The 25,571-nt window shown below is 40.2% G+C and overlaps 1 protein-coding gene across 1 annotated transcript in view; it reads left to right on the plus strand.

The window, feature by feature from the left end:
- FHOD3 (formin homology 2 domain containing 3) overlaps positions 1–25,571 on the plus strand; it is a gene marked incomplete at both ends in the record, with an annotated part of 64,405 nt that overhangs the window by 17,159 nt on the left and 21,675 nt on the right. Inside the window, 5 exons of the mRNA XM_010137557.1 lie at positions 2,247–3,136; positions 9,331–9,489; positions 17,952–18,134; positions 22,433–22,552; positions 23,028–23,189. Coding sequence (XP_010135859.1) covers positions 2,247–3,136; positions 9,331–9,489; positions 17,952–18,134; positions 22,433–22,552; positions 23,028–23,189 — 1,514 coding nt within the window. The remainder of the gene's footprint in view (positions 1–2,246; positions 3,137–9,330; positions 9,490–17,951; positions 18,135–22,432; positions 22,553–23,027; positions 23,190–25,571) is intronic.

Genomic DNA, 25,571 nt, shown 5'->3' on the forward strand with positions numbered 1-25,571 from the left:
GCTGAATTTGGCATCCAGCAAGTATTGTTCCTCCAAAGGTATTTCAAAGCTTTACCTGCAGAGAGAAGGGCAGAAGAGGGACAACAACATAGCAAGAGCCTTCACAGCAGTAATCTTTGAGCAGTTAGGGCAGATGGAGGCACGCTGCGGGAGACCAAATTAGAGATTGTGTCTTGGGGAATTTGATGGGCAGTTTTGCAAAGGTATTAAATCCTGGAAGATCTATCCCAGCTGGTGAAACTGAGAGTGGGTAGGTCATGTGGGATCTGTAGAAGCAATCTTGAACATCTTTGAAGGAAAGGCTGGGAGTAGGGGGATATCTCCTGTGTGGGCTCGGGTGGCTAAAATCTATGGTTTAGGGAAGGAGTTGTCTAGTCACATTGTCTAGTGAAACTGCCTTAGAGACAAATCTGAGAGACTTCCTCAGATGACAAATCTTAGTGAGAAAGCAATCCCATGGATAAAGTCTAAGGAAGATTGAACAGGTAATGGTAACAGTCAAGCCTCCTGCAGGAAAGCAGAAAGAAACAGTTTTGGAGGTTGTATCCATTGCTGAAAAAAAGATTGTCTTTTGTCTGGGGTTAAAACTCTGGACTCATTTTTAAAATATGGTTTAGAGGTTGATCTGAAATGCTGTCCGTATGCCTTGTGCTGTGAAACCCATCCTACATTTTGAGATGGCGTTGTTTTAAAGGAGCAGGGGGCAGTTGTGGGGTGCCGGGTGTGAATCTCACCAAGGGGATACCTCCTCAGAGCAAAGGGCTAGATGTCGTGGAAAGAAAGCAACTCTGTTGATGAACGAAGCCATAAAAGATGTTTAAAACTCTAAAGTATTGAAGAAGGTGGAAGCATAAGGGGAGAAACAAAGATAAAATGGAAGTTTAAGAGAAAGGGCAGCTTACAGGTAGGAAAGAAAACTTTTAACCACAAGGGGCCAAGAGGAAGGCAGGCTAGAAATCAAAATAAAATGTGTTTAAGAAATACAGTTTATAAAAATCTATTTTAAAATGTTTAAAGACTATGGGAAACAGAAGGAATTGCATACAGGAAACAGAGTAAGTGTGAAGAATTATCTTTGTCCATGTTTAATCACTTCATGCGATGCTTCCTGGAAAAAGAAGCACCGTAATTTTTAGACGCGTTATCCACATTGGTTAGCAGTATTATATTCAGGAAAATGTAGTCAAAGAAACGCTTACCTCATTTATTTTTACAGTTTGACTGCTATAGTTTGTTATTCGTGCTCCTGTCTCAAACATGGTATGTTGCAGATCATTATTGAGAAAAGCAGTAATCAGAAAGATGAAACTTCATTACAGCAATGTGGGAAGAAGGCATTAATGCCATCACACATTACAGGGAGGGTAACCATGGCGGATGAGCAGCATTTTCAAAAGTCTTTATAAAGGTGCTCGTATTACAGAATCACGGAGCTGCAGAATCACAGAATGGTAGGGGTTGGAAGGGACCTCTGCGGATGATCTAGTCCAACCCCACTGCTAAAGCAGGTTTGCCTAGAGCAGGTTGCAGGAGATATTCCTAGAAATAACTTTAAAAATCTTCCTTATGGTTATGCTCTCTGAGATGCCCTGAGAGCTGTACCCTGGGCATGCAGCACTGCTCTGGGATTCAAATAGCCCATGTCGTGAAGATGGCCCAGGTACCCAGCCAGGAGGTCTGAGGAACAGCCAGATGCGAAAAGTGTCATCGCCTAGCCAGCAGGGAGGGAGGAGGAGGAGTAAGCAGTTACATGTTGACCTTGACATCCGTCAGGGAAGATCTCCTTTATAAAGATGTTTTCCTGGGGTGATTCCAGTTCATGGCCAGGTGAAAAGTAAGACAATAACCTACTTTTTGTCATTGCCATGATATTTAAGCCAAATTCTGGATTACTAAAGGTTCTAAGCATTTTGGCATTGAATAAATGAGCGGGGGGTTGTAAGTGCAAAGCGAAACCTGACAGATTTCAGGAGAAACCTGAATCTTGAAATTCTGAGTTATATAGTCCCTCCCAAGCTACACTGATTATTTTCTGCTCCCATTCTTTTTTTGAGGATAACTCACAGCCCATCAAGATTGGGCCATATCAGCACTGTCACTTATTTCAAAATTTTCAAAGCTACCACTTGCCCAGTTTCAGACTAATTGTGCATGTGTCCCCCAATTTTTTCTGATGGGTTAAAGTTGTCCTTGGTGCTCTAGCTCCCTCCCCTTGACTCTTCCCATCTGTGTGTGTGTGATTGCAGGTCCATGGTCACAGACCATTCAGGATGCTGGTGTGAATGAGCAGTGCAGCAACATTCTCAACAACAAGCGGTTTATGCTGGACATGTTGTATGCGCATAACAAAAAGACCAAGGATGAAGAGGAGAAGGAGCTGGAGGCGAAGGAGGAAAAGAAGGAGACGGAGGAAAGCGAGGAGTCACTCACTAGCCTAGCCAGTAGGATCTCTATTCTTCAGGCCACAAAGCAGGCCAAAGACGAAAGTGTCAAAAAGATGGAGATTGGAAATTTGGACAACCAAGGTAGCGTGAAAGCCTTTGCAGAAAAATTCAACAGTGGTGAGCTGGCCAAGGGGACAGCTGTGCCTGAAGAAGAAATCAGTGAACAGGTCCCCGAGAAAACACCAGCACAGCCAAAGAAGGAATCTGACTACATCTGGGATCAGCTCATGGCTAATCCTAGAGAACTTAAAATCAAAGACATGGATTTTACAGACTTGGGGGAGGAGGATGATGTAGATGTGTTGGACATGGATATGGGTCCTGGGGACTCCCTTGCTCCCCCTCCTCCCCCTCCCCCTTCTTTTCTGGGTTTGCCTCCTCCACCACCTCCCCCACTGTTTGGATGTCCGCCTCCACCTCCACCCTCTGCTAATTTATTGGCTCCTCCTCCGCTGTTCAGCACTCCTCAGGGTTTAGGGTCACCCCAGGTTTCTCGGGGTCAGCCAGCATTTATAAAGAAGAAGAAAACCATCCGTCTATTTTGGAATGAGGTACGGCCATTTGAGTGGCAGTGTAAAAACAACAAACGCTGCAGAGAATTCCTGTGGTCGAAACTGGAACCCATTAAGGTGGACACTTCCAAACTGGAGCATCTCTTTGAGTCTAAATCCAAGGAACTGCCTGTCACAAAGGTACAGCTCGTATTTAGCTTGCTGTTATTTTGCTATTGTATTGATCTTCATTTTGACTTAGATCTAGGTGATTTATGTTGTTTATATGAAAACAGTGGAAATTATTGAATGTGTTCTTAGCTTGCCCTGTGACAGAAGATATTCTGTGGGCTGAAACTAGGAGATGAGCCTAGAGTGAGTTACGTGCCAAGCTGCCCTCTTGTCTCAGGTCTGGCGGTATGGGAATATCACTTCAGGTGGGGAACACCAACAAATTTTACATTAGCTTGCTAGTAGCTGAATGCCAAACTAGGTATTGAAATGTGAAATATTTTCTGTTCATATAAAGGTCACGGCATGATGATTCACATCTGTGTATTTGACAGATCTTCACTTGGTAATATTTTCCTAATCATTATGTGGAAAGGTTAGAATAGCAAACTGGGATCTGCTGCAAAAACTCTACATGAGTGCTTTCTTCTGCAGGATGGATTTATCAGCTGGACCAAGTTTACAGCTGAACTCCGCAGGGGTGTTGGAGTTTTGTTTTTAACTGATGAACAGGCCTATTTTAAATCCTTAATTTGTACAATGTGACTATCGAAACTTGGGGAATAGAAGCTGGCACAGGAAATAACCTCTGTAGCTAGGATTCTCTCTTGCTTAGTATTGTTAAAAATAAATTCATAAAGGCTGGTGACATGGCTGTTCAACATTAGACTCAACAACAAAAGGAAGTCTTTTATAGTTACATTTCATAGGAATTTGAAGTAGCATTAAAGAAGTTGTTAGCTTGAACATTTGTTTTTCATGGCCACATAAACTCTTTTTCTTCTAGACAGAATAATCAGTGTAAGGGAAACTGGTTTTTTCCAGTTAAAATCCTAGTAAAAGATGTCCATCTCTCTTATTTAAAATAAATAAATCACTCATGTTTTTCTCTGTATGCCTGTATGTTTTATAGTGACATAAAAACAGTCAACACCTTCAATATTTTACTTCTCTTTGGCTGGCAAAAGTCCTTATATATATTATGTATTATATATATGGTTTGCTCTTAATCTGGGGGGACTGGATGTCTCACAGTAAAAGTTCTCCAAAATTTTCTAATACTCATTCTTGATCTTATTGGCCAAGTGGAAACATTGCAGTTCGAAAAATCTTGCCCCTCTAATACCCGGCAAACGACAGGTACATAAACAGATGGTTCGCATAGATCGTGCCACCACTGTTCTTAGGTGAATTTTTTGTGACACTGGTGCACGTAGATCTGAAATGTATGGCATTGCAGCTCTACAGACACATTCAGCAGGTCGTCCATTTGGCTGATGAGAAGGTTAATTTCTCTCTCCAATTACTTTTCTGCTGAAGAAGGAACGCTGGTGATATCATGGCGTGTTACTTGTCTCTCTCCCTGTACATACAAATCTGCCACAGGTGGTTCATAGATGGAAGAAATGAGAGCATTTTCTTAGATCCATAAAACTTCCAGTTCCTTGAATTGAATGTGGAATGATGACATATCTGCCATTTCCAAACTTTAGCTTCGTGCTAAATGCCAGTATTGAAATGGATCACTTTGGCTGATTCTTAATCTTTTATTGTCACCTGAAATTTTGATAAAATGTTAAATTTTTGGAATTTCAACTTGTTTACTTTTCCAGTCATTCACTGTGCATGTTCCCAAACTACCTTTGGCCATTTTCCCTCCCTCACACTTGCTTCCCAAACCTGCCTGATGGTTTGGCACAGCTTTTGGCTTCTGGCTGGAAGATGAGTGAGCAGGTTTCTTTGAAATTAGTGCAAGTCTGAGGGAATGATTTAGGTAACTGCTTTCCTCTTCAAGACTAACTGTTCTCTGCACGAGACATTATACTTTTGGCTCTCCTTCCACTGTGTCCCATAACACAGACACAGAAGTCTCATTGTCTTTGTAGAGAAGATAATGGTGACCGAGGAGTACTGTAGTGGAAGTCTATCCAGACTCCTGAGACTCCTGCCTGGTTTTGGTGAATACTGACAAATCTTCCAGGGTAGGAGATGGTCCTTAGATCGCGTGGGAATAATTAAGCAGACCACTGAATCCATAGAAGATTTGAGGTTTGTTGCAAAGACTGCACTCAAATTAGGAGAGCTCTCGCTTTTTCCAGACTGCTTGGTTTATTTCCAGGGAGTTCATTCCCCGTTGTGTCTAGTTTCTCCTGTCCAATGGCTGCAATCCAAAACAGGTTTATTCTATAAAATTGTAAAGTCTGACTCACAGACTTTAGTTGGTTCAGATGAAAAAAAAAAATAGTGCAGAGCAACAAATCAAAAGTCAAATCTCCAGATTTCATAGCAATAGCTGGAAGCAGGTGCATGGAAAAGGAACGGTCCAGAAGGATGAGAGGAAAAGCAAAGTCAGGTTGTGTAGAGGGGAGTTTGGCTCTATCTTGTGCACTTGCTCTTTCATACATCTGTAACCAATTTTATTCCAGTTTCTAATCCCTCACTGTGATTTCCACAACACACAGCTATAAACAGCTACTTCCTGGCTCATGAGAAGTTTTTCATTAAACACAATAGACTGCAATAAAATAAAATAAAGTGGATTTTATATTCTAGGATATAATATGGGAGTTTGGGGGGGGGAAGGCTGGAAGGAGAGGTTCTTGATTTTAAGAAAATGGGACAACTTGAACATTTATTGTAGTTAGTGGAGCACCTTTAGTTGCAGAATAGAGGATCACATCATTATGTTTCTGAACAGAGAGTGAGTGATCAGGTATCTCCTCCAAGCCAGTCTAGAGTTTCTTTCCTTCTCACTCTGCCAAACAAAAGAGGTATTTTGGCAAAGTAATTCCAAGTGTTTATTTTTCTGTGAAGAGAAATGAAAACATGCAGACACTACTGAATCAAATGCTGTTGTTCAGCCCGTCTGCCATACGCTTTGTTCTGTGTGTCATTTGAAAGTATTATTTTGCTCATTCGTCTATACCCTGTGGGATATAGTGATCCAGACGTAAAAAACAGTAAGAGGGGAAAATTAAGAAATGTGTTTTCAGGTACATGTGTATATACATGCCTAGACACATACTCCTTTTGAAAACGTTTGTTGCAATTTGAATAAATGCTAAAACAAGTCATAAATGTGGACCAGAATTTCTGAAAAATGTTATATATTTGTATCCTGAACAAAGTCAGTGGCAGCTGAGAGATTCCATTTTAGATCTCCAGTGCTAAATCCATGCTAATAGAGATAGAAATTAAAAATTTGCCATCTCACTATTAAGGAACTGCCCATATTTTTCTGTACTACTTGCAGATTGTTCTGCAAGTTTAAATGGAGGAGATATTTGTGAGTTGAGCTCATATGTAATTACTTATTTATATGACCACTGGAAAAGTGATTCTCATGTTAATTAAAGCAAAGTGGCATTTTTCAGACTATGTGCTCATCAGGCCATGAATCACCTTCGGTGGAATGGTAATGATTTTTAAATAACCTGTCTGGACTACCCATCCTTCAATACAGGCAACGGAATCTGCCCAGTTAGGTCTTGTAAAGATCTAAATTCACTGTAATCATTAATACATTGCAAGAATGTTTCTTTTCCACAAATTATACCACCTGATACATTCGTATGTTCTAATTAATTTTGTATTTACATTTAATGATATAGTATTCAGAAGTTCAGGGCTTGTGTTACATACTGTGACACATTAAAATATAAAATCAAGTACACTGGTGCATTGTTCCCTCAAGCAATTTTTTTTTCCCTAGGGGTAGGATAATAAAGTTCATCATAGCGATCTTTCTCTTCATCCTTTTATTTATTTGGAAAAGATTTCTTCTCAGCCATCGTCCCCAGGATGGATTTAAAATCTCTTCTGCTCCTGTTTTGGAAAAGAGTTACTTACCCCCAAATTACCCCATATGCAGTTATAGCTCTGGAAATACCTGTATGTGTACATCCCCTATACAGCTCGTCTGTCCTTCATAACTTTTTGCTAAGGAGCGAGTGCACTGTTGCAATTGCATTCATCCCAGTGATTAGCATCATGTGTCCCCCAAATGAATATGTCTCTTTTGTCAAACTGAGGAGCCTAAAAACAGAGCTGCAGGTCTGAGGCTTACTTATCCATACCGCATGTGGAAAGCCTAAATTTAACTCCTTTCCCCCAGCCTTTTCCTTTCTGCATAAATTCTTTGGAGCTGTGTGATTTTTCGCTGTGAAGGACAAGGTAAAAAGTCATGGTTTAAAAAACGACTTGACTCATTTAGGATACAGACTCGAGAGGAAGCAGTCTCTGGTGAACCCCACTCGTTTTTATGTGGTCTTGGCCGCTAACTGTGGTCGTGAAAATGTGACTAACGGCCCTGGAAGTAAAAATTACTATCTTAAAGGAGAAGCTGTACCTCAGACCCTTCAGGTAGCTGCCCAAGAAAAAAGAGGACTCTCTTACTCAAAGAAGGGTAAGTTCAAGAAGGCTTCAGAGGTGCTTTTAAGACATTAAGAGAGCAGTTTTGATGGAACAGACATAGAAAAATTGAGAACAAATGTTATCTCTGCTCTCCTAAAATTTATCCTGTTACCAGCAAAAGTGCTCTTTCTTTTTAAGTTAAAGAAACCAGCCTTCTTACTGCTTTCACAGGTCATACAGATATGGTAGTCCCCAATTCCTGTAAACTGCACTTGCTTTCGGTCTCATCTGCACACAGAAGTTGTATCTTACCATGTTAATTGTGTTGGCATTTTTTGATTCAGTCTCTGTGATGCAGACCTAAAGAAAGTGGAAAATAAAGCTTCATGGTCTAAAAAGCAATCTTGAGCACAGATTGAGACTTGGGCACTAAGAGGACTTCCCCCAAAGCTGTAAGAGGTGCAAGAGACACTACTGCTGTAGGCCACGTGAATGATTCGCTGTTCTGAACTTTGTATGGGGAGCCACACTGAGGCTTGGAAAGAGGGATGACTTAGTCTCTTTCTCTGCCCCTTTGAGATGCATCTGTCCTAAGGCTGCTGCTGCTGAAGCTGCTATCCGCAGCCCAGGTAACAGACTCTACAGAGATGGCACAGTCCTTTCTCTGCAGTCTGCTGAAACACAGGTTTATATATAGAGAAGCATCTCTGTGCTTGCTTGCATCAATGTGCTAGTCATCTCCCTATACTCCTGTGCTTGACAGCATCCCTCAGCCCATCTCCAATAGAGCAAAGGAAGGGGAAACAGAGAAAAATGTTTCCAAAGTTCATGTTTATAGAGAAGGAGGAGGAAAAACCCCTATGTATGAGGAGCAGAGTCCTCTCCTCTTGCAGCTGCCTGATATATGACCTATGTAGTTACCAAAGAGACACCTTCTAGCATGGGATAATGAGAGAAAGAGAGGCATTCTGGGACGTAAAAGCAAAGACCACGTTCAGCACTGTATAAGGACATATAAATGGTTTGTGAATCACCTCGCCTAGTTGGTTTGCATTTTGTCACTATGAGGATGGGGAGAGAAGAAGAAATTTCTTGGGTCTTCTCTAAATGAAATTCAAAGTACATGTTGTTAGTTCTTTAAGCAGAAGGGTTGCAGTTGTTCTGCACCTGTGGAGGACTTGACGGACATACCATGAGCAGCAAGGCAGAATATCCTTCTTCTGGCAGCCGAGGGTCAGTAAACCATACCAGTGTCTCCAGAAAGGCCTCTACAGCTCCTTTACTAGTGGATTTATGATACAAGATAGTGCTGCCAGTCAGGTGGAAACTCGCCAGTCTGTTTCCCAGCCAGCCACCCAGGCAAGAGAGGGTTAGTGGCCACTTCGAGTTGATGCATCTGTGGGGCAATTGAGCCCCAGAGCCCATCAGCTGCCCAGCTGCTGCCCCAAAGGCCCTGCAATGGCTGGTCCTACCACACGGCAGACCACTTGCCCAGCAGAGACAGCTTCAGGCTTTTTTCAGTCTGACTCCTGCCCTGAAGTGCATTGTTCCCAGCTCTTGCAGGGGCTCCTGTGTCTCAGGCTAGCTCAGCTTTGCACAGCGTCTGAGACTGTGCTCAGTTCACTGGTTAAATCCTGGCAGCTCATGCTGATACCAGCAAGGATGAATAAAAATTCAGGTTTTTTCAATGACTGTAAATAATTTAGATTTACATTCAGTGTCAGCACCCTTGAGTAGGGGAAATCATTAGTGAAAGTTTTCCTTTATAAAACAGGCTGGAGGAATAATATTCTTGTCTCTTCTTTACCAAGAAAACTGCTGCAGATGGGAAGCGACAGGAGATCATTGTATTGGACTCAAAACGAAGCAACGCTATTAATATTGGTTTGACTGTGTTGCCCCCTCCCCGCACTATCAAGACTGCTATTTTGAACTTTGACGAATATGCCTTAAACAAGGAAGGAATAGAGGTAAGAAAGAAACAACAGCTGATGTTTTCAAGTCTGCATTTTCAGTGTTTCCTTTTTTTTCAATGTTGCTCATTTTTGACTTTTCATGGAAGGGGGAGAAGGAGATGTATTACATGACTGAGTGGTTAAACTTGTCAAATCAATGCAGTGTGCTCAGAAGCATGTGGTATTCACCTGAGGCTGGGCATGCTCAGTAAACGTGGACTCTCTGCTTTCTTTGTGTCTTAAGTTTGAGTAACGATGGTGGTAATTGCTGTAAAGATTTTAAGAGTATTATCTGTTCCTCTGAAGCTTGACTGAAATAGCGTGAGCAGCAAGAATAGGCAGTGAGTTACTAGGGCTGATGCAACTGGTACAGGGTTTAATAAAGTTCATGCCAGCTAGCTGTTGGAGTCATTCTAGATTGTATATCTAATGGAAAACAAATACAGTGACTGGTTCTGCTCAAAATAGCATTGCTGTGTTACTATTGTTTGAAGAAAAACAGTTGGTATAAAGATTACAGATGATGTAATTCTTACCATGACATGTTTGACTTTGCAGATATTCTTACCAAGATCCAAGATGAGCTCTGTTTATTATTTTTTTTTTATCAAAACATTTTTCATCTATGAAGTGTAAAAGAAGCCTGCTGCTCCTCTGGTTTTTTTCATTGTGGTTGTATTAATTTCAAATCTTTTATTTTCTTTAGTTTTTAAATAAGTCTTTATCATCTGGTAAAGAGTAATCTGCATGACTACAGTTCTCAACCAGTGGCTGAGCTGAGAGGTCATATATTGATTCGCAGTCACCTCTCAGTGTTTTGGTGCTGTGTTTCATGATTTCTCTCTTTCCACCTTCACTATGCTGATTACAGAATAAAATGAGAAAAGCTGTCTGGACTGGAAATGGAGTTGCCAACAATTTCATGCAAAAGAAATACCTAAGGCAAAAGACCATTCTAGCTAGAAGGCAAGGCCTGATTTATTCCTACTGGAATATAGTTTCTTCCCAAAGCTGTATTGGTTATTTGCTATACACTTTACTCATATTATGAAGGTGACAAATCAGGCTAAAAAAGTAATTTTCATGACCCAGCCCATGTACCCTCCACTGCAGTTTGCAGTATTAAGCTTAAAGTGTTGGAGAGAAGTACTTCTCCAGCCAAGCCCTACTCACAGCCCATCAGTTAGATCTCTAACGCTGTAGGCAGTCTTTCCATACAAAGTCCAACATAAAATGCCTGATAAAGAAGGGTGCGTCTTCATTGTCTTCCGCGTGTCATTTCTGTTGAATTGTGACCTTCTCTGTCACGCTTAGCAGAAGTTCAGCTGCTCCGCACAGCTTACCCTTTCCAGTGCCACTGTTTGTAGCTGGGCTCTCCATCTGCCAGCCACCTGTGGTGTCCACAGCTGTGTGTCCCTTGTACCACCACACCCTCCTTTGGGTGGCCTTTCTATTAGCTGCCAGAAACCCGTAATTTCAATTACAATATATATGCAGGTAGTTTTAAAATTGAAAATTCAGAAACCATGAAATGACATGCTGTTAGTATACTTGCCCAGTGCTACAGAAAATGGGATTTCTGAGTTCTGTGTCACCATTTTGAAGCTAAGGATGCAGGTAATCCTGATGTTATCACTCAGATATTTAAAATCAAGAGAATGGCTAAGTGGAGTATAGCCCACTTTGAGGGATAAAGCCTTCTTTTGTTGGCAAGGATGATGTTCATGGAGAAAAGAGCTTTTTTTTCTTCACTGTTTCATATTTATTTACTACTTATGAAGTAAGTAGTAAGATTTCCCTCCCCAGTTCCCAAGTTAGAGACTTTTCTTATAGCATGTTGTAATGGCTTAGTGGTGGTTCTGATGGTCTTAAAGGTCTCTTCCAACCAAAACGCTTCAGTGATTCTGTTACGGAGTCAAAGAAGCATTTATAGTGAGATAGAGGACTGGGTTAAGCTGTGCAGAATTGGCCAAGAGGTGCACAGAGAGACAGAGAAGTGCATCATTGTGAGTCGCACTATTTTCGGCAGAACCCTGCCTCAGTTTTCTATACTGTCCCTTTGATCTACAGTATAAAAAAACCTTTGTTTCCTGTTTTTCTTCTCCTCTGTATCAATCTGTGCATTGGCTTTAGCCTTAGAGTTGGCTTAGAAGGAACACGTTTTTGGAAAGTTTTCTGGTTCATATTTGCAGTTCCTAAATATTAGGAAATAATTGGTGGTGATGATGCATGAATCAGTAACAGTGTAAACACCAGCTTCATTTATATAAAAACACAGAGAATAAATCAACTTATTTGCTATATAATATACTTTATAGCTAATCTATGGGTTGAATGAGGCAAGATTGCTACATAAAAAAAAAAGTGGTTGATCTAATTAAACAACTGCATCATAGTGGGTACCCAAATCCTAGAAGAGATGTCACAGCTAGTAAGCAGAAGAGAGATGTAAGGAGAGCAGAAGAGATTAATGTGTGTGGTGAGGACATAACATTCACTGCTAAAATTTCAGAGAAGCTACAGTTCAGGATCATTTTCTGCTTTTAGTAAATCCAACACAGAACATGGCACCAACAGGGCAAAAAGTCACCTGAGCCATCCTTTGCCTTCGCTGTGTGCCATGTCCTTTGCTGAGGAGCATTGTCACTGTTGTGTTAGTGAGTGTGTGGCATAGTTCTGCTCCTTGGTGGACAAACTCAGGTTAAATGGTATCTTAAAACTGGCTTTAGTGACTTCTTTAAGGACAGTGGACTAAAGTAGAGCTGACAGTAGTGCCAGCAACAAGGCAATGGTGTAGTGGATGCAGGCTACAACTTTGTAATATCCCAACTCATCATCAAGTTCATAGTGACTCAGTAACCCTCTGCTACTGTCCTATATTCTGCTGAATGCTGCTTTGCTTGTGACATTTAACTCTTGTTCATAATCAATGCTTTATTTTTTAACTTCAAATACATAACTAAGATAGGAGGAAAAAAATTCTCCAGGTATTTTAAAGCCCTCTATACCTAAGTATGTTGCATACTTTTAGGCCATGTGTTTGAAGCAGTTAGGTACCCCTGAGCTGTGAAAAAGGACAAAATGGGAGCATGGTGCTAGAAAGGCAGGTATATTCCATTTAGTATGCAGAGCAGGCACTGGTAGAAACGTATTTTCAAAGGAATGCACACTGTGTGCCTGCATGCATGCATCAATCCAACTAAAAAAATCTTTGCCACCTCATGTTTCCCAAAGTGGTGGTTGTTGTCCTTTATTTGAAAGCTTGGCATTCATTGCGTTCAAACAATGTGGTGCTTGCTGCAGGATAAAGAACTGCCTGCTTAGTATGGATGAGGGCTTTCTGTGAGATAAGCAAAAGAGGTGAACTTAAAATTCCTGGCACCTAATTTTTATGAAGTGTATCATGGGAAACTGCAAGAGTAGAGTCCACCAAAACAGTCCTTGGAGCTTGTCTTTAGTAAAGGAAATGACTGTGTCCCTCTATAAAGCACTACTCACTAAGGGAACATGGATCGAAATCAAACTATACCAAAGAGTTTGATTAATTTAGCAAAGCAAAACTGGAGTAATGCTGTGAGGAAATTAAGGTGGGTTGCTTTGCCCTTTACAGTATAGCTTTGTGATGCGACACAATGTTGATTGCAATGCTAGGTATAACTTTTAGTAAAACTATTTGAAATGAAAACTCCCTGCAGGTACTGTAGGCCCTCCATACCCACGTTTGTTAAGTAATTTGAAGTCCAGGTGTCTGGAGTGGCTAGGTAGCCCTGAGATGTAAAAACAGGTAAGAAATGAGAGCCTGGTGCTAAAAAGGTAGATGGTAACATGAGTAAACAAAAATCAAAATTTTATTTTCAGAAACAGTCAAGGTATTTAAGTTTTTGTTCTGACAGTTGCGGCGGTATGTTGGCATTTGCTGTTTCCAATTTGTTTAGTTCGTGCTTTGTAGAAGAGTGATGGGATGTTTCAAAATGTGTTATCTTACCTGACCTGAAAGAACACCTCTTTTCATGAGTCTAGACAGAAGAGAGAATGGTGCCTTGCTGGCTGTGCACCCACAGTGAGCATATCGCTGCCCTAACGAGTTTCAGGCTTTATTTAAAGGCAAAGGTTGCCCTTTCACTCCTTGCAGCAAACAAAACATCTTCTACAGTGTCTGTGACTAGCAATGGCACGTTCATGTATTTCCATAGAGAGCTGAGGAAGTGGAGCAGTCTGACTGAGGCAACAGCTGTCAGTTCCCGACTTACAGGGATGGCTAACAGGCATTTTGGATGTAGTCCCTTCTCAGAACTGGATCATTTTTGGAAGAGTTGTAATACAATTAGTGCAGGCATCCTCACTTACTGCGGAGTCCTGACCGTCATATGCTTTTATATTTCGCTAGGGTTTCTGCAGGTAATGCAAACCATTAATGTGTCTTGATAGTAGCTGCCTGGAAAGCTGACGTATGAGAGTCTTTTTGGAGCTGAACTGTTGGCTGAAGCTTGTCAAATATCCGATGAAATATCCACTAATGTGTATTTGGTTATGCAGCTTACAAATCTGTGGGCCTCAAGCAACAGAAAGCTTTGGACCCAACAACAACCAGATATTTAGTTTATTGATTGTTTTTCAGGATCCTGTTCACCTGGTAAAATCAGCTGAAACGAAATAAGAAAGTCAACGCTTGCAACCTCATCATCACTGAGAAGCCGTGTTGTCTCTTGAAAGAGCTATCTTAAGCACCAAATTTCCTCAGAGGCTCTAGGCTAGTGCAGTCTCTGGTGAGGTCCTTCCTTGCATCCCACACTGAGGCCCATAACGCTCAGGCTTATACGTTTTCTGAATTTTGTCCTGTGAGCCTTGTAAGGCTTTCTTCCTAGAAATTTTTGGAGGTCAGGATGGCTGAGCTCAGTAAATAAGCAGTTTGATCATGGACCTGCTCAAACAAGTCCGTAGGAGTACCACGGGAGATAATCAGGGGTCTGGAGCACCTCCCCTATGAGGACAGGCTGAAACAGTTGGGGTCGCTCAGCCTGGCGAAGAGAAGGCTCTGGAGAGACCTTATAGCAGCCTTCCAGTGCTTAAAGGGGGCCTAAAGAAAAGATGGGGAGGGACCCTTTACCAGGGAGTGTAGTGATAGGATGAGGGGTAACAATTTCAAACTGAAAGAGGGTAGAGTTAGATTAGATATAAGGAAGAAATTCGTTATTGTGAGGGTGATGAGACACTGGAATATGTTGCCCAGAGTTGTGGGTGTCCCATCCCCGCAAGCGTTCAAGGCCAAATTGGATGGGGCTTGGGGCAACCTGGTCTTGTGAAAGGTGTCCCTGCCCATGGCAGAAAGGCTGGAACTAGATGGTATTTAAGATCCACTCAAACCCGAATAATTCTGTGATTCATTCTGTGATTCTGTGATCTCTTTGCTGAAAGTTCAAGCAAGTGGCTGGGTCCAGCAGTCCGGGAGTAGAACAATTAGGATCCATTATCTCATCTGAACAGGATCTCCAAAAATTGCTTTTCTCCGTGAAAAGATGGTTTTCCTCAAAAACTCATTTGGGTCTCTGGCCCAAGTGATTGTGGGACAATATATGGAGGTGAAATACATCTAATGTATCGCACATATTAGAGGGCGTGAGCATAGCGATTTTTGATAACCTATTATTCTTTAATCAACTTGAAGAATGCCATACTGAGGAGAGCGTTATGGACTAATGATTAGGTTCAAAGGTTTTCATGATTGAATTGTCACATCATGTGCTAGTAACCTTCTGCCATGCTGTGTTCTTATGCTACTTTTACTGTCAGTGATATTTAAAAAAATAATAAAAATAAAAAGAGTAATAATAAACTGGCGGATGGTGTACTCATCAGTTTCCAGCACCAAACAAATGGCTCAAATTAGTCATAGAGTGGAAATCAAGAATAGGAGCATTTTACCACTTGCTCAGGGTCAGAATTATTTGCCCAAGCAGATTAGAAGTGCTGGTGAGTAGGTCGTTGTTATGGGGGCAGTTTTCTGGGTGATATGAGACCTACCAGTAGTTCTGGTCCCGTCGAGGCAGAGCTTTCAGCAGCAGGAGTGATCCTCGACACCACGAATATAGACTCTTTTCTCTTGGTATTCTCTGTTTCACATATTACAGCATGCAGCCCAGCAGCCTTGCAGTACTTGGACTCACATGCTTTTTGTCAGCTCCATCTGGCTTGTGGTGTTTACATAAAGCTCAAGGAGGAGGGAAGTCCCTTTGGAAATAAAGCTTACTGTTTCATTGCTCTCTTTAAAATGCCCCAAAGCAGTGCAAAATCTCTGGAGTGAAGGCCTTGCACCACCACAAAATACTTCTGGGATCCCTGGGTAGCTGCCAAAAGCCCTACTTATTTGTACGAGACAATTGAGATTACTGCTGAAGTGTTAGCCTTCAAAAATGCATCAGCAGCATTTTTACATCTATCACATGGCTACTGCTAAACTTCTGTTTATGGATATTCATATGATCGTATTTGTAAGCTGCCTGGGCTCAGCTGAGCTGGAGTTGGCCTCTTGTTGAAGAGAGGAGGAGTCACTAGGAGGCCTGGCTTCTTCAAAGGACATTCTGCAAAACACTGTTTCAGATTCAGTCTCTCTTGTTTATGAACCGTTTTAGATCAGTATTGGCTGAGCACTGAGAAATGCTCTGAAGCAGCTCCTTATAAATTTAGTTTGATGTTAGGTATGACCTAAGTTACAGGTTTCAGCACATGTGGGTGGGTGGATGGATGGATGGATGGATGGATGGATGGATGGATGGATGGATGGATGGATGGATGGATGGATGGATGGATGGATGGCAGACATCTCAAAATCAACACACAAATGCTATAAAATGGAACAGGTGTACATAAGAATATTTTCCAAATAGTCATTGGCAAGGGAAAAATAAGCACCAGAATGTATTGAAGGATTTTCCTTCTCTTCTTTTTTCCTTAGGATATGAATTTATTAAGGTAGAAGCTTGCAGCGTCCAAGCAAGGAGGCTGTTTGTTTGGTTGGTTTTTTTTTTTTTAAACTTAATGGCAGAGCCAACATTGTCAGAACGAAATGCTTCTTTATTTATGTTTATGGAAGTCAGCATACGAAGATAGACAGGAATACAAATGTCATGGCTGAAATTCAACAGTTCAACAATTCCCGGTTCAACAATTTGAACATTATTTGCTTAACTCCTGTTCTTCACCTGACTGACCAAGAAAAGTCCCTTGCTGGCCACACTGAGTTCCAGTGCTGTACGAGGAGCCAGATGAATTATCGGTACTGGCAGGGGGAAGTTGTGTTGCTCTGATGAATTGGCTATGTCCAGCACTGGAACAAGGCTGCAGTTTGGATTGGCAGGTCTGATAGCTCTTTGGCTGTATTTTTATTATTCTCCTCTCCCCTCCAAAACAGCCTCTATCAATATAGAAGGCTACAGCAAAAACTTGTCATTCCTCAGGTGAATAAACATAAGTTGTGTTGAAAATTGACTGCTTTGTTTTAATGAGACATTGATCAGCAGGGTAAAGACCTCAACATCTGATGCCTTTATGTTGTTTTGCTTTTCTTTTTGATTTTTAAATGCACTTATTATGTTAAAAACTAATTAAGAAGCAATATCTTAGAGAGCAATACTTTGAGAACGAAAGCTGCCATATGTAAACAAGCACGTAAAATCCAAGAATTAAAGGGAAAATTTACGTGGTTTGAGCCATATTGACAACAGAAGCTGAAAATATTGAGGTCCCTTGTCATCAGTATTTTAGACTTTTCAGATCAAAAGCTTAAAAGGCCATATATTATGCAATGCATATTTCAACTATAAATTCAATACATGTGCCTTGGGAAATTGTCTTCAGTCCAGGTGAAATTTTGGGGAGTGACCTAATAAGCTGCAGTAGCTGTAATGTTTCATAAAAAACAAAACAGACTGAACAAAAAGTAATAAATGGTGAGGTCACAAGGGACAAGACTCATCAAGTTATTTCTGTTTACGTACAAGTGCACTGGAAGATTCAAAGATATTGAGACTGAAAGGGACCTTAATATCTAGTCTGACCTGCTGCAAAATCACAGGCCACAAAATTACATTCCTTCTACCCTCACTTCCATGCATAATTTGCAGAAAGGTAGCCAGTTTTGACTTGAACCTATGAAAGCTGAGGAGAGCAGTCCTAACCAGTCTCCCTGTGTTGTCTCCAGTGTTTCATCCCATGATTAACCATATCTACTGAGTACTTTTTCTTTTTAAAAGCAATTTAATGTAGATGTGGTTTTCAACTAACTGCAGATGTTTGAGAGAGCAGGGCTTGGTTTGCTTTCTTGTACAGTGGGTTAGTTCTTGGTTACTACAGTCCTGTCCTAATATACCAGCCAGGCACTTGAGGATTTCTACCGTTGCTGCTGTGAAGTCACCCAACACAAGAGCCTTTGCGCGCCTCTCACCCCACCACTGATGCCTGCCTTTTGTCTTCCTTTGCAGAAAATCCTGACCATGATTCCAACCGAGGAGGAGAAGCAAAAGATCCAGGAAGCACAGCTGGCAAACCCCGATGTCCCCCTGGGCAGCGCCGAGCAGTTCCTTCTCACTCTCTCCTCCATCAGCGAACTCTCTGCCAGGCTCCAGCTCTGGGCTTTCAAGATGGACTACGAGATAGTGGAAAAGGTGGGGATAAAGCGGGGAGGTAGGGGTGGAGAGTCTTCCGAGGCTTTGCTTAATCTTTCCCTGACCTTCTTATTACATGAGTGTGTATTTTGAGGAAAGGGTGAAAGGGTCGCTTTTGTTTCAGTGGCCAGCCAGGAAACAGCTAAAATGATCCTTCGTAATCTGCTCCTCCTATAAAAGAAAATTAGAGATTATGTCTTCCTTCCTTTAATTAGTCAGTAATCATATTGAAACAAAGAAGAGGGATAAATCCTTACCACATCTTCTCCAGATGTTGTTATTCAGGAAATTCTTACTTCAAAGCAGTAAGAATTTTTCTTTGGATAATGATTGAATGACGACTGCAGTCTTCAGCTTTACATCGCAAAGTGAGAGTATTGATCTTACATCCATCTGAACTAAAGAAAACACCATCCATTAAAGTTTTTTTCAGTTTATAACTCTCTTTCAGAGTTATAAACAAAAGATAAGACATCCTTCAGACGTGTTCTGTTCAGTTCAGTCCCAGACAGTTGTTGCCACCTTCTTCATGCATGGCATTTATTCAGAGAATACTGTAATTGGGTTCTCTGTCATGCATGATAAATCACAGACAGATTTTTCACAGTGACAGTGTATCATTTCGGTGTATAGGTGAAACAGAATGAACCCGTGTAGATGATTTCAGCTACTTGCTGACTTTCACAAGCTCTTTCAGGAATCTCAGCACAGGAACCTTTTTCCAGATGCGCTTTCTGGTACATACCCCATGCATTGCTCTTGAAGCAGCTCTCTCCTGTATATATTAATTTTGTATCTGTAACTGTGCACGTATGTGTATATTAAAAAATTGGTATGACTTTGTGTGATATGGATTCTGAGAAATGGGACCTGCTTCCAAAAAAGACTTATATTTATCTAATATTCAGAATTTTTTAATCATGACAATTTAGTCTTACTCATTTACATTTCTGAACTTGTAAAACATTAAATACTTGTATCTAGCCTGAATACTTTTTTGCCAGGTTTGTTTTTTTTTTTTCAATCTGGTACAGCTATTTATTCTGCTTTGAAGTTACCACAAGGCTAAATTGTTCCTTTCATTTAAGCTGAGTTTGCTGTAGCTTTTAACATACATGTATAACTAGAATTTCTAGCTTCCTCTCAATCAAAAAGTAGTATTGGAAGTACTCCAAAAAGCTAAAGAAATTCTGAGTGTTTTCCTCTTGCTTATCCTATAACGTTTATGCCACAAAGTTAACGAATTGCCAGCTAAAATCCATATAGAATGGATGCTGGTATACAGTGTCCCAAATACCTAAATTACTCAAAGAAGCAATAGCTGGAGTGCAGACTGGACCAATATTTTTATCCCTGTTGAAGGGCAGATAGGCCTAAGTACAGTACTTACCATACAGTGGTGCAGGAAATAACATATGATAACTCTGATAAGATAAGAGGAGCTTGCGCTAACAAGCCCAGCAGACAGGTATGGGTAGGATAGACAGCCTGGGTATTACCTGGGTGAAGAGGAAGATAAAGAGATCAGACATCAGAGGTACAAGAGAGAGTGAGCAGTCGGGTCTCTCCATTAAAAGGTTAAAGTCACAGTTTAATTTCCAGGAAACCAATAAGCATGTGTAATTTAGACTGGCATAAGATACCATGAGCATATTCAATTAAAAATGAAGAATTTTGCATTAATGATTATGATAATAAAAAAGTCCCAGGACCTGCTAACGTTCTGTTCTTGGAGCTATGTTTTTGCAGAAGATCCATTTGCAAATGGGCAAACCTTTCATGAGAATTAGGTGCCAAATAATTTAGCTCCACAGTTTTTGTCATTTTTTTCATCCAGTATTTGCTTGATTTTTTTAAAATCTCTTTTAAAATTAGGAAAATTCATAACAGTTCAGAATGCACTTACATAATTTATCGAGTCATACATATATTTTATGTAAGAAATGAATGAACTTTGCTATTATTTCCACAAGGGTGAAAGTTTTAGATAGGCCATGATCTCAACAGTGTGAAATACCTGAGTTTTTGATGTAGGGCTGGGGTTCTCATTCATAGGACTTGTCTACCTCAGACAAGAACATTTTTGCCTAAGTAGGTCTTAGCTCCATCTCTGACAACCTGAAATGAAGCAGCATGAAATTGTTCTAGAAGGGGTTAAGTGAGATATTGTTCGTGTTTGTAGAAAAGCTTTCCATGCATAATGAAGTCAGTCATCTTTCTTGGATTGAAGTTAATTAACTAAAGCAAGTCAGGATACAGTTGTAGGGAGCAGCCTCAGACTGTGAGGGGCTGAACTGGCAGACCAAATACTCATTCTTTGCTCTTTATAGAAAATAAAATAAGAAAACTCTCTCCAAGTGCTCTGTTTGATAATGCGTATACTGTTTTGAAATGTTAACATGTATCTCAGGTACTGTTTGCCTACTGAAGGTCATCAGTGGAACAACTTTTCTCATTTTTTAGTATTATATTTTAAAGGCATAGACAAAACAGACAGAGTTTCATCTTTAAGTCTTCATTTTCAGACTTTCAATTGCTCTGAAAAATTACACTGTGTTACTACTAGTTCTTTGTACAGAACTATTTATGATGCAGATGCTGTCGGATTTCATTATCTCAGAGGGACTTTAAAGGTCCTCAAATTTCATTCAAGCATAATTTTTTGGTGAAAAATAAAAACATGGTAAATAAGGGCATGTAGTACCTAAGGGTATGAGGCAGCTCTGCATTATGTATCTGCCTGCCCTGGGTAGAAGGTGAGTTTTATAGGAAGCAAGAATGGGCATTTCATCAGATTATACAGTATGTAGAATACTTTTTTATTGTTTTTTTTAATGTTACAATAAAATATAAAATTAAGAGTAATTCTAAGTGTGTACTATATGCAAGAAAATCTAAGCTTAGATAACTTGCATGTAAATAGCTAAATGAAGGGCTTCAGCATGGCCTGCTTTGGAAGGATTTGCTGCCTTTTTATTCACCTTCAGAATGTTTTAAATTAACATTTTAGGAAATTTTTTTTGACACATTTGAAATTGATACAAGTAAAATAGTTCAAAAGCTGCAGAGCAGTTTGATTCATCCCCATAATGCAACAAAACAACCCTGACTTTAAAGCAATTCACAGAATACTGTGCAGCAGTTTATTGATTTTATTTTACCTTGATAAAGTCTTGGATTATTTAGGACCTCTTCTCTGATGTATGGATTACTTTGCTCACTATGTCATCTCTTAATTTGGCTTGAATTTGCTGTATTCTTTTCTTTTCAAGAGATGGATTGTTCTTTGGTGACTAGAAATGTGTTTCTTTCAGCTTTGTCCTGTTACTTATGGTAAAATATCGCTACAGTTGTTGAATGACAAGTTGTTTCTCCAAGTGGAGTTCTCTGCTCTTATGCCTCTTGACAGCTTAATTTTGGCTTCTTGGCTCATAAGGAGTGTGATGATTTGGGAAAAGAATGCTGGTTATGGTTACTTAGGGTAGCATTTGGAGATAGAAACAACATGAACTGTTACTGAGCATACAAAACAAATAACAACCCTGGGCCTCACACAAAGACATAGAAATAAGCTCTGTCAACTCAGTTACCCTTGCTCTCTTCCTTTGAACTCTCTGGTGTAGTTCACTTCCCGAAGTAATGGAACGGAATTTATGTTCTCAAGCCTTATCAGTTTACATACCTATACTCTGATAACATGTGTGGATGGAAGATGCATTAAGTTAAAAGATTAAAATGAGAACACTTGTAAAGCTTGATGTTTACAGTGGGGTGGGGTTTTTTTCAGATTTAAAGTCACACAAGCATAAAACCATATCTAAAACTCAGAGGTGGCCATCATCTGAAGAAAGCTTTAGGGTCAGACTACAACTGTCAAATCAGCCAGGGTTCTAACTTTATTCTTGTTTGGTTTTCAAAGATTGGAAAAAACAGTTCTAAGAAGCTTTTTTATCAGTTGGGGCAGGGGGATGTTCATGCATCTAACTCAAACGCAGTAGCCCCTTCTCTGATTCTCTCTCTCCTGTTTGGAATCACAGAATAATCCCCAAGACAAGTAAGGCAATTGCATACATAAAGAAGCAACATTAGGAAAGTATTTTATGTATTCATTTGCTGTCCTTGCATGTGATTTATTAGGTGGAACGTGGCAGAAAGCCAGCAGGCATGGGCAGTTTGCACCCTGCAAGACGCCAGTTCAGGAAATTTTTTCAGTAATTAATCTAAACCATAGAATTAGGAACTTAAAGCAGCTATAGCCAACTGCAACCTTCACTTTTTTGTTTCTGTTCTCATGGCAGGAAGTTGCAGAACCACTTCTAGACCTGAAGGAAGGAATGGACCAACTGGAGCACAATAAAACTTTGGGATTAATCCTTTCTACTCTACTGGCCATTGGGAATTTTCTGAATGGAACCAATGTAAGCCTGATGTCCCAGCATTTCCCCTGCAGCTTTGTCCTTCAAAAATCAGAAGTCAAAACCATTATAACAGTTGCAATCCAGTATTTATTTTGTACCAGAAAAGTAATTTAGAAAACAGAACCTACTTTTTCTTGTGTGTCGGAGTACTTTTGCCTGATTCAGCATAACCTGAAGGAAATATGGAGCTAGCCGCTTTTCTGGTGTAACTCCCTTGAATTTAGTGTTGGTGCTCCCCATTCACATTATGAGAACTGTGTCATGAGTCACTTCACTGCAGATGGACTGATTTTAGGTCTACTCTTTAGCAGGTTAAAAATAAATAACAACAGTAAGTTTCTTCTCCTGTAGTGTTGTGGTTCTTCTGCTTTCCCCTCTGCCCCTACCTGGTAATTATTTTTGTCTACTAATCTGCATGGGACAAAGTAAACATTTTTCTTTTTAATACTTTCCCTTTCCCCCCCACCCCTTACAGGCCAAAGCTTTTGAGTTGAGCTACCTCGAGAAGGTTCCAGAAGTCAAGGACACAGTGCACAAGCAGTCCCTTCTGCACCACGTCTGCACTATGGTGGTGGAAAAGTTTCCAGACAGCACTGATCTTTATTCAGAGATTGGGGCCATCACTAGGTCAGCCAAGGTATGTCTAGTGGGTAAATATATGTTTTCAAAACCCCTCTTTAAGGTGAAATATTTAAGATTTTATTTTATTCTTTGGTTTTGTTCCTCACTGGTTTCAGCACTGTTTTGAATGTGGATTTGTTGTGTCATTCCCACTGAATTCCAAAGATGCCAGTAATCTGTCCTCTCAGCTTCATCTCTGTCTGTCAGGTGATTTCCTCATTGTTAATGTATGTGACTATTAGGAACTATTTTCAGGTTAAAACTTTATTTGGCCAGTATCTTCAAATATATTTATTCTGTGGTTTGGGGAATCTCTTTTTTAAGGCAGATGCCTGATTGTATTTTAAGGGCAGTAGAAGAAATGAACTTTTTTGGTAAAAAAAATTGTTTCCAGAATGAGAGAGTCCTTGAAATATTTTGTTTAACCCCTTTTCTGTCCTCCTCCGGACAATAATTTTGATATTTAGGAGTTAAGGAAGATAAATAAAAACTAAGGAAAATTGTGACAGCACCTCTATTTAAAAAGTGGTGGTCCTTTGGCTATTGCATAGGTCTGGTCAATGGGTCAATTCGGTATGGAGATCATTTATTATTGCTGCTAGCAGACATGATAGAAACACTGTAGCCACAGCTTGCTGAGTGTGAGATTTCATGGATGACCCTTAAAAACAGTACGTTACTTGATTACTGGAGTAAACATGACAGAATATCATCAGTAGATAGCAAACATGGAGTCATGTCTCGTGAAAATAAAATAATTACAGCAGATAATACTAGTATCCATCTAGTCCAGTGAGTGTCTCGATTCAGACAGTGGCCAGTATCAGCTGCTTGAGAGGAGAGCACAAGGAGCTTTAGAGGAGGAAGGCTTATAGAAAAAATTTATTTCTTGGGCCGTAATACTCATTATATTCATTGCCACCTTGTTTGGATATTCGAGGGGGGTGGACACCCTGTATAATACAACTTTTAAAGAACTGCAAAATTCAAGTCTATTTTGGCTCCTAGTGCAGTTCGTGTGACAGTGAATTCATAGTCTTATTTTGTCTGCTGTTGAATCTGCCCATTTCAGGATTTACTGTCTGAATATATTGAACAGTCAGAACTTTTTTAATCTATTTCATAGAAGAAATTAGGTTGGAAAGGACCTCTTAAGGTCATCTAGTCAATCTCTCTTTTCAGTGCAAGACCAAATTAAACCAGGTTGCTCAGATCTGTGACTAAGTCTCAAATAATCCTTCTACATCTTTTTTTTAGACCATTTCACACTTCTTCTCCATCTTACCTTTTAGAATGGGTTAAACAATAGCAAACACAGTATTCCAGCCTCTCCTTATAAATGTTATGTGCTTACTATGTTTGTCCATTCTGCTTTTGCGCTCTTTTGTTAGATGTCCTGAGGTTTTCTTTTGTTTTTGACTGTCGCTATCTTTTTGACACCAGTTGTCTTCGGGTAGTTCACAAGGACATCAAGGCAGTCTCCTGAGCTGATCAGGCAGTTCAGAACTCAGCCTGACGCACAAAGGAGTCCGATACTGTCTGCAGTGTGCACTTCATGGCGATCTACGTGATCTGTTGAGACCCTTCTATAATCTAAAACCCCTAATAAATATTAAATCAGGACTGATATGAATAATTTCTCGCCATCTGTAGATTTTACCCTCTCGGTGTGCTTCATTGTTTCTAGGTAAGTTTGAAATACAAAGAAAAAACCATGAGACACCTGCTGTTAACCCTGTCATCAGATGAGAATTTATGTATTCTTTCTCTTCTTTTGCTCCCTTAACCTCACACGTGAGCCTTCCATGAGGCTCTTGTAAAGATATTGGAAGTCTAGTTTTCTTTACTTGCTCTTATCTGTCTACTGTTCTATAAACATATTCAGAATCTAGTGATTATTTTGACGCATTTAATTTCCTGTTACTCATCCTTTCAGCCAGGTAACCAGGTATAGTAATAAAGCTTGGAGCTCTACAGTCTCCTGAATCAACCTTGCTGCTTTTGTAGAAACAGGTGAAACTTCTGCTATCTTCTGATTCTTTAAGTCACTAAGTGTAGCGAGAGCATACTCATTTTAGCCAGTGTCTCAATTTCTTTAATTGCTGTCAGAATTCTTCTGCATTGTGAGATACCATCATCCACCAAAGTATTTGTTACTGCTAGCAAGTATCCAGTGCTTGAACTCAATTACTCTGAGTTCACATCTATTAAAAAAAAATACAGAAAAATAAATGCAAGTACTAGAAGAGGTTTCTCCCCAACATCCTCTGGGATGAAGTTGGATAAAAAGAATTCACTTGCTTCCCTTTCCTAACTTCTGTCTTCCTCAGTTTCTTTCATCCTCAGTGATCCAGGACCTTCTACATATTTTCTCTTTTTTTTTTTTTGGGGGGGGGGG

The sequence above is a fragment of the Buceros rhinoceros genome, unplaced genomic scaffold (assembly GCF_000710305.1).
Source record: "Buceros rhinoceros silvestris isolate BGI_N320 unplaced genomic scaffold, ASM71030v1 scaffold11716, whole genome shotgun sequence".
Lineage (NCBI taxonomy): Eukaryota > Metazoa > Chordata > Aves > Bucerotiformes > Bucerotidae > Buceros > Buceros rhinoceros.